Consider the following 13659-nt stretch of genomic DNA (forward strand, 5'->3'; position numbering starts at 1 on the left):
ACAGCTCTAGTCTCGAGAATGATTTTGGGAGACAACTTCAGTTCATTCCATGCTTTAGAGTTCTTCTTAACTGCAACCGCAGGAGCCCCTTCAATTTGGTCTCTTTCCCCTCTGTCAAAAAAAAAAAAAAAAAAATCTTCTGTAAGTGTTATTTGGGCTGATGGAAACCGCCAGGATTCTCCTGAGCCATTGTACTCTTTCTTTATTATTGGGGGGGGGGGGGGGCGCAGGGATAAAGGGAACACCTGAAGCTAGTTGCACTGGAGCTTGATAGAAACCTAAATGGTTCTCTGTCCTGTTCAGCTGACACTGTAAAGTGTTTACATCTGACCGTTCCAGTGGCAGGTGAATGGAACTTCTGTAAAATGGCTTTCTGCTTAAAAACAGGGGTTTGATTTTGGTGGGGTAGGGTGTTGCGTCTGAAATTCTACCTTATGAAAAGAGAGGTGGCCCGAGGCAGTTGGCAGTAGAGCCTCTTAAATCTGGAGTGGTTGGTTGGTTGCAGGTTGACACTAGAAATTACCATCTCTTTGTTCTTGAATGTCCCTTGTTAAATGAGCTTTGTGGTCACTTGACTGCATCAAAACTTGCTGGTTTTTAAGTGAAATATAGTACCCAGATTATGCACAATTGTTGACCTAAATGAACTTGTTTCTTGTCAGTTTTGCGCTGTGAACTGTTCAGACTGATGAGAGGAGGAGCATGGTTTACTTTGTTCATGAATCTTCCTATTCTAGTTTCAAAGTCTGAAGTTGGTATAAGTTTAGAACTTGCTGATTTTGGTGCTCTAAGTATGACCCTATCTCAGTCATCATGTCCACGTGGTGTTTTGCCATAAAACCGAGAAGTTGTCAGGTGGGGCCTTCTGCTTTGCTAGATAGTTGAGTACGAGAACTTCAAATATGTAATTTTGTTTTGTTGTAGAAGCGGAAAGGAGTGTATTTATGAGCTTTCAAAAGTACTCCAGAAAGTTTTATAATTTGGGAAGATGTGAATTCTTTACTTCTAAATATTTTAAAGTTCATCTGTTTTTCCTTAACTCTTGACCCTTTACATACATAGTAAATCATGCATCAAAATAAAATTACTGGTGTGTTTCATTTGCATTAACAAAAACTCATTTTTATGTTAAACCAGCTGTTTTAGGGGACGTGAATTCTACCATGTACTGTGTCCATTTTAAAAGGAGAGCAGACACCATTTATAGTAAATGCTGCTATAGAGTTGGTACTTGTGCCCAGCCAGAACATCAAGAGCTTGATTAACCTCTGGTAGTATGGCTGTCACTGAGAGATGGCAACATAAATGGAAGGTGTAACTTTGTGTGTTTGTGTTGGCCTCATGATATGGAAAGTTATCCCTTCAGGAGTAGGCTGCAGCATCTGGACCATTTCATACTGACCATTTAAAATGGTCAGTATGAAAATATGTATTACCTCTCCATTATATTGTGTCAAAGTGCCAACTGCAGTGAGCCAGACTCTGCTTTTTTTATTGCTGATTCAAACAAATAGTAGTTGCTGTTAGCAATTGAATGAGAAAACCAGATTTAGGAAGAATTATAAGGTTTCCATAACAAGCTTCTAAGTTTTATCGGCAGACTCAGTAGCTCACTGTATTTCTTTTTGCCTCTCCCCACCATGTAATCATGAGGCTACAATCTATTTCTAGCCACTTTCAAGTGGTATTAAAATTATGCTTCTAGCTTGTAACCAGGGTTTATTTAAGGAAAAGTAAATGAGAGGCAAAAATTGCCTTCTTGTGTAAAGTCTCTTTGTTTCTCCTCTTTTCTTTCAAGCTTCTCACTAAAGCTGTTAAGTGCCCTGGTAAGGCCAGGAGGCAATCTTGAAATAGATCAAGTTATGCAGAGACATTCCTGAGTATTTTTAAAATAGCTCATTTTGTTTTTTATTTGCTTATATTTTTAAACATCAGTTTTTAAAGTCCTGCAATGTTGCTATCAGAATATTAGGGTTGCAGCGCCAAACTGTGAGGTGTGGACATTCCTGAAAAATGTTTCTCAGTCATTGTGAGACCGCTGTGCTGAGGAGTAAATTCCTACTTCAGCCATTCAAACAAATATCATTGGTTTCAATATCATGTATATTTCATTAAAAGCAAGTTACACAACATAGATTATTCTTACTGTATTGCAAAATAACTGAACACAACAGTTATTTTTCTTTACAGATTTCAAGTTAAAACAGTTAGGTATTTCAGTATTGGGCTTTCTCCTCAGCCTAACACCTGTGTGAAAAGTGATATTTCTGTGCTGTTGACTACTGTTGAACATATTTGGATATATCAACTCATTTCTGAACCTACAGTTTCTTAAATAATTATTTTTGCTAAATGTGCCATGTATTTTGAGACATGCTTGAGTGACATAGCATTTGGTTTGCATTTGACAAGAGGTATCATTTCATATGATTTGAGTGATTTATAAATGTAGCTTTTGTTTGGTTATCTTTACACAGAGATAATAGATATGAACAACTGTGACATAAAAGGACTGAAGAAAGGAGCGACCACTTCTAAAGAACTTGCACTGATTTTGTGTGCTATGTAGTCGTAACTCACATTCATGGTGCAGAAGTAACAAAAAAGGTGACTGCCTGAGGTAGTAGAAATGGGCTTTGTTTCATATATTCTGGAATTATTTGGTTGCTAAATTAATACATACTTTTCTTGCTGTTGACTCATAGACTGGCCTCATTAGTCATAGAACTAATGCAAAAAAGAGCTGTTATTGAGCCCATTTTCAGCAAGTTAATGTGGCCTTACCATGCTGACTGTGCTTTCCATTTCTGCTAAATATCCTACTGCAACAAAAGGGAGCTAGAAAGGGGTAGTCAGTGGACCATCCAGGGGATTCAGTAGCCCTTGGAACCCAGCTTATGTAATGGCCATGTATTAAATATAATTCTGATAGAAATAGGGTTAAGAGCACTCTAAGAATCTCATCGCTTAGATACGTGCTTCTTTCACCCATTCAGACAATGAGTGTTCGTTTCATAACTTTCAGACTTTCAATCTTTGGTTTATAGTACAGAGATCAGAGTTACACAGTGCTAAGTATGTTTCAACCTTATGTGCTCTTTCAGAAGCTTAGTGTCCTTGCTACTTATTTGTGTGGCTGTTAGGCCAAACCAGAGCAAGCAGGAGCAGCCACAGGCCTTAACTTCTGTGGCACAATCCAGTGGCACTTAGTTTTGGTTTTAAACTTATACTTACGCTTGATGCTTTGCCCAAAATGTCAACACTCTGCACCAGATCTGTGCCTCTTGGAGGGAGATTCCTTGTGGGCTGTGGGCAGAGATGCAGGTTGTGAAGGTCTGCAGAGGTTCTCTTGGAAACAGGCCTCTGAGAGCAGAAGCCTTTCCTTTTGCCAGAATAATACAGTGCAGAGAAAAAGTCTTCCTGTATGTTTCCATCTTGCAGAAGGTTTCTGTGCCTCCATGTTGTCTTTGAAATAAAATGCTTTTACTTTTACATAAAGCAACATGATAGTGCTTTCCTTTGAGCAGGTGTTGGGATTATTGTTGTTTACTTTCTTGAGAAGGAAGCTTCTGTTTACTTCAGGTGTTACAGAGCCTGGTACAGTTTCACTGTTGAGAGAGAGCTGTGTCAGTGGAAGCAGTAGTATAATTTTATAGGCACAGCATGTAATGTCACCACAGTGGGGCTGCCTTTATATAGCTCCTTTGATCTTGTCTGTGTTTTGGACTGGCCACAAATGTTTCATTTACAGTGATGGCCACATGAATGATCTGAAAGATGATGTGATTGTCATGGGATTAAATTGTAGACTGAGACTAGCAGTGAATGAATTGCGGATGTGTCACTTGCAAATAAAGTTAATTCTCTGAAAATACACTTGAAAGCAGGAAGGCTATTATGTCTTTACCTCAGTAGCATGAGTTTGGATAGCTGGTCAGGAAGTGTTGGGGTTGGGGATCGCACTGGAAACTGTTGTAGCATGCCTCTGTAAAAACACAGTGTTCAGTTCTGCCTTTTTAAGCATGTTTTTGTGCTAATAAGATTAGCTACACCAAGACCAATGTTTACTTTCCCTGATAAATACAAAGTGTGTAGTATTTCCAGGAAGGCACAGGTTAAAAAGGTACCTGGATATCTTGTTTGCTATGTGATAAACAGAGAAAATAATTTTAGTTCATTTCACTTGCAGAAGTTTTTTCCGTGAATGAATATAGTCTCTGAATTTTCAGACATTATGTAATAGTATATTTTCCTGTTTGTTTTTGGGGGTTGGGGTTAAGGTGTAATTTACAGGGAGACATCAGGTTTTACTGAAACTTTGATTTTTTTATTTCTAGGAGTGCAGCCAGCTTCATCTTACAGTGTTTCCTGAGCTGTGTGTTGAACTTCTGTTTTAAAAAGAAAACTGTAAAGAAGATGGGGGGTGGGGGGCAAGGGGGGAGGGGAGGTGAGCTGCTTGCCATTCATAGATAGCAGTCTGTGGATTTACATGAAAAATCAGTAGGGAGACCCTTGGCCTATCAGCCAGGAATAGCACACAATTCAACTTCAGATGTTGATTGTGGTGATGATACTTGGACATTTCCCATCGCTGTTTGCGTCAAGGGGATGACTGGAAACATCTATTTATTTTACTTTGAGTGCCAGCAGTGTTAGCCACACCATAAATTTTTGCATAATGACAAAGCATCTCCTTGTATCATGATAGCAATCTGTCTGGTTGTGGGTTGTCTCGTGATACCTGCTCTTGTGTATATAGCAAGAGAGTCATTCACAGAGGACCAGACGATGCTCTGAGGAAGTTCTTCATGTAATTAGACATCCCTTGAACAGTGATTTTGGCTGTCTTAATTCATTGTCTTAATTTAGTTATCAGTGTTTACCTTTCATTTTTAAGGGGACAGTAGAAGAAAAATCCAAGAGTTAGGAAACTTCAGGTGTGTTGATTTTCTAATTGCCTTGATGGACTCCTCCACATAATGGCGGAAGAGTTGAACAAAAGAACTGCCTATTCAAACAAATAGTATTTTGACACTTTTTTATTACTTTTTGTTCTGCCTGTTGTTACTCACCAAAATGATGTCTTCCATGCACAGGATGAATTACTGACCAAAGCTTTTTAAAGTAAAAATAAATTCAGGACTGAAAGTTTACTGAAGAATTATTATTTTTTGTTGTTATTGTTATCACCACCACCAACTACTACTATTACTACTCTAGAATGGAAAAGCAGACAATCATGGGAAATAAATCACATCAGACTTCACAGTGTTGGGGTACATTAATGAGAGTGTCTCATCAGTGTGGGGAATATGCCAGAGATCTTCTCAGAGCTGGTAATTTAGCATGCATGAAACGCATAAGGATCTGAATTCTTCTGCTTTTCTAGGCAATCTATGCATCTAAAACCTGAATGTAATGGGATAACAGTGTAATAGTATAAATACCTCATGTAATGGTAGCTAAAGTAAATAAATTTTCAGCATAAACTGACTGTGTAGCACACGTGGCTGTTGAGCTAGGAACTGTAGTAGTGATCCACTGGGTACTTCATCTTTCTGTAACAGTGTTCAGGAACAGCTAAATTAATTTAAGCTTCCTGAGTGGAAACAAAATCATGCTTAAATCAGATTAGTAGGAGCCTGCAATGACAGTTCCTATTGCAAATGTCTGTTGTGAATAGACATTTATCTTAAATCACTGTTTCAAAGAGAGATACAGATTTTATTTATTTTTTTAAATTGTATTTATCTCCCCTAGGTAGTGTTATACTGAGGGAGCTGCAGTCTGAAGGATTATGTCCGTGGAACAGATGAATCATGGACAAGAGTGGTGCAGAGTTCTGACACTCCTGTACACTGATCCGTAAGGGCCACCTACAGGGAAAGAGGGAAATTCAATTTCCACGCTCATTCAATTGCCTCATCCATCAGCATTGCCAGATGGGAGGGCAGCTTTTATAATAGGGATGGGGTTTTTAGTACGAGCTGAACTAAAAAGCAACTAAGCTCACTTCATTTAGCTACCTTTTTTTGTTTTGTTTTTAATGTTGCATTTCTTTAGAAAGGAAATTTATCTAGAAAAGACTATTTAAACTCCACTGTAAACATTTAAGCTTCTCTTCCATTTGGTGGATCTTTCTTGCATGCAGGACCATAGGCAGAAGTACACTCATCCTTTTACAAAGTTGGAAGTGTACAGACACTGTAAACATAGTTCCTCTAGCTCAGAAGCCAAGATTCACAGAGTTTACATGGGGCTTATGAATGTGTAAATCTTGGTTAGCTCCTAATTCCAATAAAGAGTAGTACAAAACTGGAAGAAAAGATTCTATTCTGCCACTACTGTACAGGCTTAAACATTGGAAGTATAGATATGTAAAGGTGTCAGTGTTGGCTTCACAGTACATGTATAAATAAACCCCCTAATTTTCTCATGCAGTGAATTATTGTAACAGTACATTACATTCTGGTTCTATAGCTGAGATGTAAATTGTAAGCCTTCCATCCAGTGCCATTCAGAGTTCCCATTTTCACTGTTCATACAAATCTGGCTGTTCCCAGTGCAAAAGCAAGGCTTAGCATTTACCTATTTGTCTACATGGCCACAACTGTTTCTGTAATGTAGTCAGAGACATCTGAAGTCAACTTACTAGAACAAGTTTTGGACCGATCTCCAGTGACCAAAGCATGTATGAGAAAATGCCTTGATAATACGTACTTCTTGTGTATTAGTTATGTGCTTTCTTGGTTTAGGTTCTATTGTAGCTTCATGCTAGTTTCTAAAAACTTTGTGTTATGAGTTTGAAAATACATCTGTACTGGATTTTACTATTTTGTAAGCATGTAGGTTAGCATGATTTTATACTGCTCTGCATACATGTATTATTTTGAAACTTTTTTTTTCCTTAGGTTAAATTAACTTGTTCTATATCAGTAGATACGCTATCCCTAAATAAGAACAGATGCAGTGTGCAAGTGTCTTCAATAATAAAAGCTCTGAACAGGGCAGTTAGGAGTACATTACATGCTGACTTCAACCTCGGCTGCATTTGAGCAAGGCTGTTTCCTGCAGAACTTTTTTCTTTATGTCATGCTATTTAATGTTTACATGTTTCGGCTTTGGGCTGGAAGTTTAAATCTGACCAAAAGAATATAACGTCAGAATAAAATTAAATTATCATAACGCGTGTATGTTAACATGATTACTCAGGAGGTGCCCCACCCTACGGTCCTTATGCAGATGAGTTTCACTGAAATATACGGGAATTTTGTCTCGACAAGTACTGCTGCAAAATCAAATTTCTTATGTCTTAAACGCTTAACGTAAATCTGATGCAAAGCAGTTGCAACTCAGACTTCCTTGTTTCTAAAAACCATGTGCAAGTGTCTTTTTGAGTCGTTGACAGCTCATGTAACAACGAAAAAGTGTTAATGTCCCCTGTACAGACTTGTTAGATTTTTAATATTTTCAGATTTATGTCCTCTTTTTTTTTTTTTTTTTTTTCTAGCACTGTTGTCAGAAGACAGTTTTGTGAGGTCCTCTTAAAAAGTTTTAGACTTTGGTTTAGCCAGTTCTGTCAGCATTCATAAACTGTTGTAATTATCCATTCACTGTATTACGTTTTAGATGTTGTCTTGCCTGTTCTTAAGGGGTTTGTATGGAACTTATGATATTCTCAATAATGGCGTATTATTATATGCACACCTGTCAGGAAAGTACAGCAAAACTGCGTTTGTACTTTACATCAGGACCTACTAATTTGCTCTGCAACGCAGTTCTATTTGCAATTCATATTAAAGGTGCAAATGTGCAAAAAAAAGTATGTAACATCTATTTGAACATAACTTCCCGCACTGCTCCATTCAAGTTGTGATAAAATCTGTATTAAGAAATGTGCTGCAGATTAATTTTTCCATATATTTGCTAATTTATATAATTGGGAAAAGTCGAGTTATTCACAGTAGGACTTCTTTCACAGTAGCGCAGTGTATCAGGAACGTGCAACTAATCTTAAATACATGGCCAAGGTCTCTTGTCCTAAAGTGCCTGTGATATTTACCTAATATGTTTACTGAAGTGTTACATAAAATGTAATTATGAAATTGTATGTAGTAAGTTAATATAACTAGAAAACTAACGTCAGATTTCATGTGGAAAAATACAAATACTTAATTTGAGCCTCTGTTTCCGTGCTTGACTTCCTTTACAGTATCTTCTTACTTCACATTGAATACTAATTTCACTTCAGTAAAGACTACTTTCACCTGTCTTTCATAATAAGGTACTTTGAGGACAGCTTTGAGCACTGTTTCCAATATAAACTCATTGTGGATTACTGAAGATATTTTGTATGTGAAATAGAAAGATGTGGATTTTAAACAATAATTGCACAGAATACAACAGGTTTTACTTCTGTTTCTAGCTATTTAATTACTATTATAGTTGCTTGATATTAAAACTTAGAAATGCAAATGTGGGAGAAAATTAGTAACATCAAAATACAGTTTGACAAAATCCTTCTGTAGGTGCTAGGTAGCATCATGCAGTGCGTGGTTATTCTGCCTTGAATTGTGTATTAATGAGTTTAGTAGTTTTGGCCACAAATAGCAAAATTCTTAACTGTAGTGTTTGCAGATTTCCAGGTATGTTTGGCTGCCTCTCTCACATAAACCACACCTCTGAAAGCCTTTAGACACAGCTCATGCGAGTTGTACACAGGTAGCTTAGAAGAGGCTTTTGAAAGCAAGGTAGAAATATTTTCTGTGCCTGAAGTGCCCAGTGGCAGCATGTCCCTTGTACGGCAGGCGCACAGTGCTTCCCACTTGCCCCTGGGGAAGGTGGCCTTGCGCGTGCATGAGTAGCCACTTTGTAGTTGCCATTCACATTAGAAATGTTTTAAGTGCAGCCCTTCATTGCTTCCATGCACTGTGTTCTGGTGATAGTCTCTTCGTGGGTGAGTGCACAGTCCTAATCAAGTGTCAAATAAACAAAATGTGGGAAAATGAGAAGGAAGTCAGAGTTACTTCAGTTACATTGAAATTCTGGAAAAAAAACCCAGGGGTTTTGAAAAGTGGTTGTCCTGGGTTCAGCAGTAGCAGTCATGTTTCTCCTCCTTGGTAGCTGGTGCAGTGCTGTGTTTTGACTTTCGGCCTGGGAACAGAACTGATAGAGATGTTTTGGTTTGGCCAAGGACTTTGTGAGCCTCATGCTCTGCCAGGGAGGAGGGAAAGCCAGGAGGAAGCAGAGACAGGACACCTGACCCAAACTGATCAAAGAGGTATTCCATACCACAGCACGTCATGCCCAGGATGTAACTGGGAGTTAGCTGGAAGGGCTGGGAGACTGCAGGGTTGGAGGAGGTATCGGTCGGAGCTTGGTCGGGCTTGGGGGGGCAAGTGATCGGTTGGCTGGTGCTGAGGTGTTGTATTCTCTTCCCTTGTTATTTCCTTTATCATTATTATCACTGGTGGTAGCAGTAGTGATTTGTGTTATACCTTAGTTACTAAACTGTTCTTATCTCAACCCGTGGGAGTTGCATTCTTTCAATTCTCCTCTCCATCCCTCCGAGAGCAGGGGGAGGGCAAGAAAGGGGGGGGGAAGTGAGCGAACGAATTACCTGACTGGGTTTAAACCACGACAGTGGTGAAAGGGTGGAATGTGTAAAGTGGGAAGAAGATCTCACCATATCAATGGAATTTATTTTTTTGCAGTGTTTTCTTGCCTTCTGTTGATTTCATAATGCAAGCATGCTTTTTTGTTCCCCTCTATTCCCTGTCAAAGCTCTCTCCTTTGATCCAGCGAAGTATGATAGTCTTCCTTTTTTTTTTTTCAAATGCTCAACTTGAAATCTAATTACCTTCAAAATGCTAGTTAAAAATATATAAACCCCCCCCCCCCCCCCCCTTTGTCACTCTGCCACATTTTGTGGTTTTACAATCCTGTTTCCTGGAGAGGTTTTTAATTTTTTTTTTTTTTTCCCCTTGTTCCCTCTTGCTGTGTAATTTGAAGGAAAAAAAAAAACACAAAACCCTCAAACAACAAAACTAGAGAAACTGACTGTCCAGAGGAAACAGTAAGGTGTCAAACATTAAGTAAACATCCCAAAAATACAGGAAAATCAAACCACAGAGAACAAAAAAAAAAAAAGTAAAAAAAAGTTAGTGCAATGAAGCTCACATTTTTCTCATGTGGATGACGTGCAGCCCATTTTTAAAAAACAGATAATAACATTTGATTTACTGCTGTAAACAGTAGCACGTATAAGTGGAACAGGGAGAGACATTCAAGAAATAACTGGCTAAAAGCCAGCAGTATGTTTTCCCATGATGTTGAGGTTTTAGCTGCCTGAGTTGCCAGCTTCCGTTATGTCCCTTACAATTTTACAAATCCAAAATCTAGATTAAACTAATCTTTCTTTCTCTCTACCCCTGCAGTTTAGAACCACATTATGATATACAGCGCGCAGTATGTATATTGCCGCTATACCACTGGGCACAGAGAGAGCACTTACTGGTGGAACTGGAAGCTTGAGCTTTAATAAATAAGTAAAGGAAGGATGTATTGTATACATTGAGAGGCCTTTAATTTGATTTCCTTATCGTGTGAAGCAAATGTTGTCATTTAATTGCAAGGTTGCTAAGCTTAAATCAATCATTTTCAGTATTCATGCCAACAAGCTCCAATTGCCTTGGTGATGTAAATGTAGCCATGTACAATGCTGAAAAAGCCAGTTGTGACAGTTTGGGTTTTCGTAGCTGACACCACCCTCATTCCCCCACCCACAACCCCCACTTTTCAGGTCAGTTCAAACTGTATGATCAAGGATCCCAAGGGGACTGAAAAAAGGGAAAACACATTTTCCAGAGAGAAACAGTTTTCAGCACTGTATAAGACCTGGGCAGCTTCGTGAACAAAAAAAAAAAATGTGTTGCTGCTGTATCACAGCATGTCTTTGTTGTCACTTTCCTGTTCTTTCCTTTGAGATACCTCCCAGAAAGGTACAGATCCTTATTATTTTGCTGCATGCAGATGCATTCAGAACCAATCAGCATTGTAAACACTTTGTTTCTGTTTGGAAAAACTATTTTTTTTGCTATTATAGTTAACATAGAAGGGCAGTATGTAGTGGAAAAGCTGCTAGTTCACACTGGGTTTGTTAATGATACAGACCTGTTGAAATACCGTTGCTTTATTTGTTTATTCCAACCAGACTCCCTGTGAGCTGAGATTGCCATTGTGAAATGATGCAGACTATCACTTATGATTTATTGTAAGCAGGCTAATCATACAGTATCCATAATTAACAGAAACTGCAGTTTCAGTAGACTGCAACTTTTGCCTCTAATTGCATTTATTTACATTAAAGTTGCATATAAAATAAGGTGCAATTATTCCTAAGATTAAGAAATACATACTGCCCTTGGCAAACCTCAGTGCACTTATTTGGTATTTCAGCTATTAAAGCAAAAGGATATGATTATTGGTTGTATTTTCTTCAAGTCAGTGCAAATCCAGTGAAATCAGCAGAGCTTTTAGGCAAATGGACACTGATCTTGTTCAAAAAGCAAAAGGATGACATTTCTTCTTCTTTGTCTTTTAGAAATTAATATATGTTTGGGGGTAGATGAAAAAGGGCTTTACTTTTGTTATTATTGCCCCTGGAATTGAAAGATTAGTCAAAAATAGTTTCATGTTTCTTAAATGCCAAAATTAAAATTTTTAATTGATGCTGTTATTAGATAATGCTTCTAGAAGGGCACTGAACAAAAAGGGCTACTGTGCAGAAAAGGAGGAGGGAAGGAAAGAGGTGCAATGTGATCACCGACAGCAATATGTAACTGCAAGGGTGGAGCATGTTTAAGACTGGTTTGTGGTTGGATTTAGATTAAGAAGAAGTGCTTGCGTACATAGTCTGAAGAGGAGACGAATACTGTAAAGCCACAGCAGTAAAGGCATGATCAGGTTAAGGGACTTCATGCTCTCACCAAGTGGAACTGAAATTGCATTTTCAGTAAGTATAGCCTTGTCTTATGGCTGTTTCACAATAACACTGCATTTCTTTTGTATGTGTTTTACCAATTCTTGGAGTAAGTCAGCTTTTACGAGTTATAACGCTTGTTTTGAATATCGGTGAAATTCCTTTCAAATCACCTTCATGCTTTCTCACCCACTTGCAATTAGTAGTGGTTAGGAACTTAGATTTATCATGAATCACTTGTTTCAGGGCTGTTTATGAAAGAAAATTGCTGTCTGTTGCAGAGTTTAACCATAATGTTAAAACAGCAGTACTTGCCTGAGCGTGTTTTACCTGCCAGAGCCAGACTGGGCATTTACAGCGCAGCTGATACCTCTTCTGTGACTTTAGAGGTATGTGACACACAGGCAGCTTCTTGTGAAATAGTTCACAGAAAAAATATATCTAATACCTATGTAATCAGCGTCTTATGTCTGTTTGGATGTTTCTTCAAGGTTAAATTTTTCTAATGATGAAATCTAAGGCTGTTTAACATGGTGTTTTTCTTCTTTAAAGTTGATCTTTTGGCTTTGGAATTTAGACAAAGGTAATTGGCAAAATTAAGACAGATACATTCATGCATAGCTAACCTAATTATGGGCATGAGTTTGCCCTTTTAACAATCTGTGGTGAAGTAACTGTGAAGAGGAACAGGATTGCTCAGTGTATAGGGCCTGCTTTGCTTGGGCCACTATAAGGTATGCACTATGGTTGTGAGGTCTTCAATTTCCAGAGGTGTTGCGTGCATTTGGTTCTTAGCTTTATAGGACTTGTGGGTATGTACACTGAAAGTCAGTGCTACAACAGTTTCCCAGGCTGAAGTCAGTGGTGCATAGAAACTGCTTTAAAACCTGACATGCTGTTGTAGCTCTCTGTGTTTAAAAATAACAGGGTGGTAAGAAGTGTTAAATTTCTAAGAATATGTTATTTCGTTGTATTTTCAGACTGGGCTGTATAAAGTTCTGTACAAATTAATGCGTTCATTAAATTCTGAAGAGAATAAGCAGCAAATAATAGAAATTGCTCTGACTCTGTATAATATAAAATCCTCTAGTTTGAAAAAACAATAGCTGCACTGTTGCTGCAAAATTCTACAGTGTGACTGCTATTCATTTATTAAACCCTATAATGTCCTTTTAAAGGGGACATTTAAGAAGGCCTGATGCTGTAAACTTGTGAGCACATGTAGGCTGCTTTTCCTTTCAGTGGAGGTACTCATGAATACAAAGTTAATTACATCTAAGTGTTTGCAGTGTTGTGCCCATAAACCATGGTTGTCTTGGCGTTCTCCTGGGGTAGGCAATGATGTGGTCAGGATTTTGAGATGCATATTGAAGGGGTTGCTTTTAATCATGGGGAAAAACACATAGCAAGCTAAATCTCTACTGGTTAGTTTGAAAGAAGTGCTATCATTTTCTGTTAGGTTAATTACGATGAAGCTGTGAAGGTTTAATTTTGCCAGTGCAAAATATTTGCTCCTTAAAGTAGCCATAGCTATTCACTGTTCATTAGATTAGCTGTCGTAATTTCAAAGAATTGCAAATGTCATTAGACTCATCTGAATCAGTTAAGTTTTTATTTCTAAAAAGTAGGAGTTTGGAGATAGACACTTGTCTTATATCAGTAAACTGCCTTGGACATTT

General features: G+C 38.1%; 1 protein-coding gene across 7 annotated transcripts in view; it reads left to right on the forward strand.

The window, feature by feature from the left end:
• Positions 1-13659, forward strand: part of AOPEP (aminopeptidase O (putative)) — a 190685-nt gene that overhangs the window by 139242 nt on the left and 37784 nt on the right. The window contains exon 13 of one of the 7 annotated variants that reach the window (XM_061456331.1): positions 4338-4416. The exons of the other annotated variants lie outside the window; for them this stretch is intronic. Within the exon in view, the coding sequence (XP_061312315.1) occupies positions 4338-4397 (60 nt within the window). The 3' untranslated portion in view covers positions 4398-4416. Of the gene's footprint in view, positions 1-4337; positions 4417-13659 lie in introns of those variants that run through there. 7 annotated transcript variants of the gene reach the window in all.

This window comes from Pezoporus flaviventris, unplaced genomic scaffold, assembly GCF_033815535.1.
Source record: "Pezoporus flaviventris isolate CSIRO_AGI_PZ_B2104156 unplaced genomic scaffold, CSIRO_AGI_Pfla_v1 ptg000022l, whole genome shotgun sequence".
Lineage (NCBI taxonomy): Eukaryota > Metazoa > Chordata > Aves > Psittaciformes > Psittacidae > Pezoporus > Pezoporus flaviventris.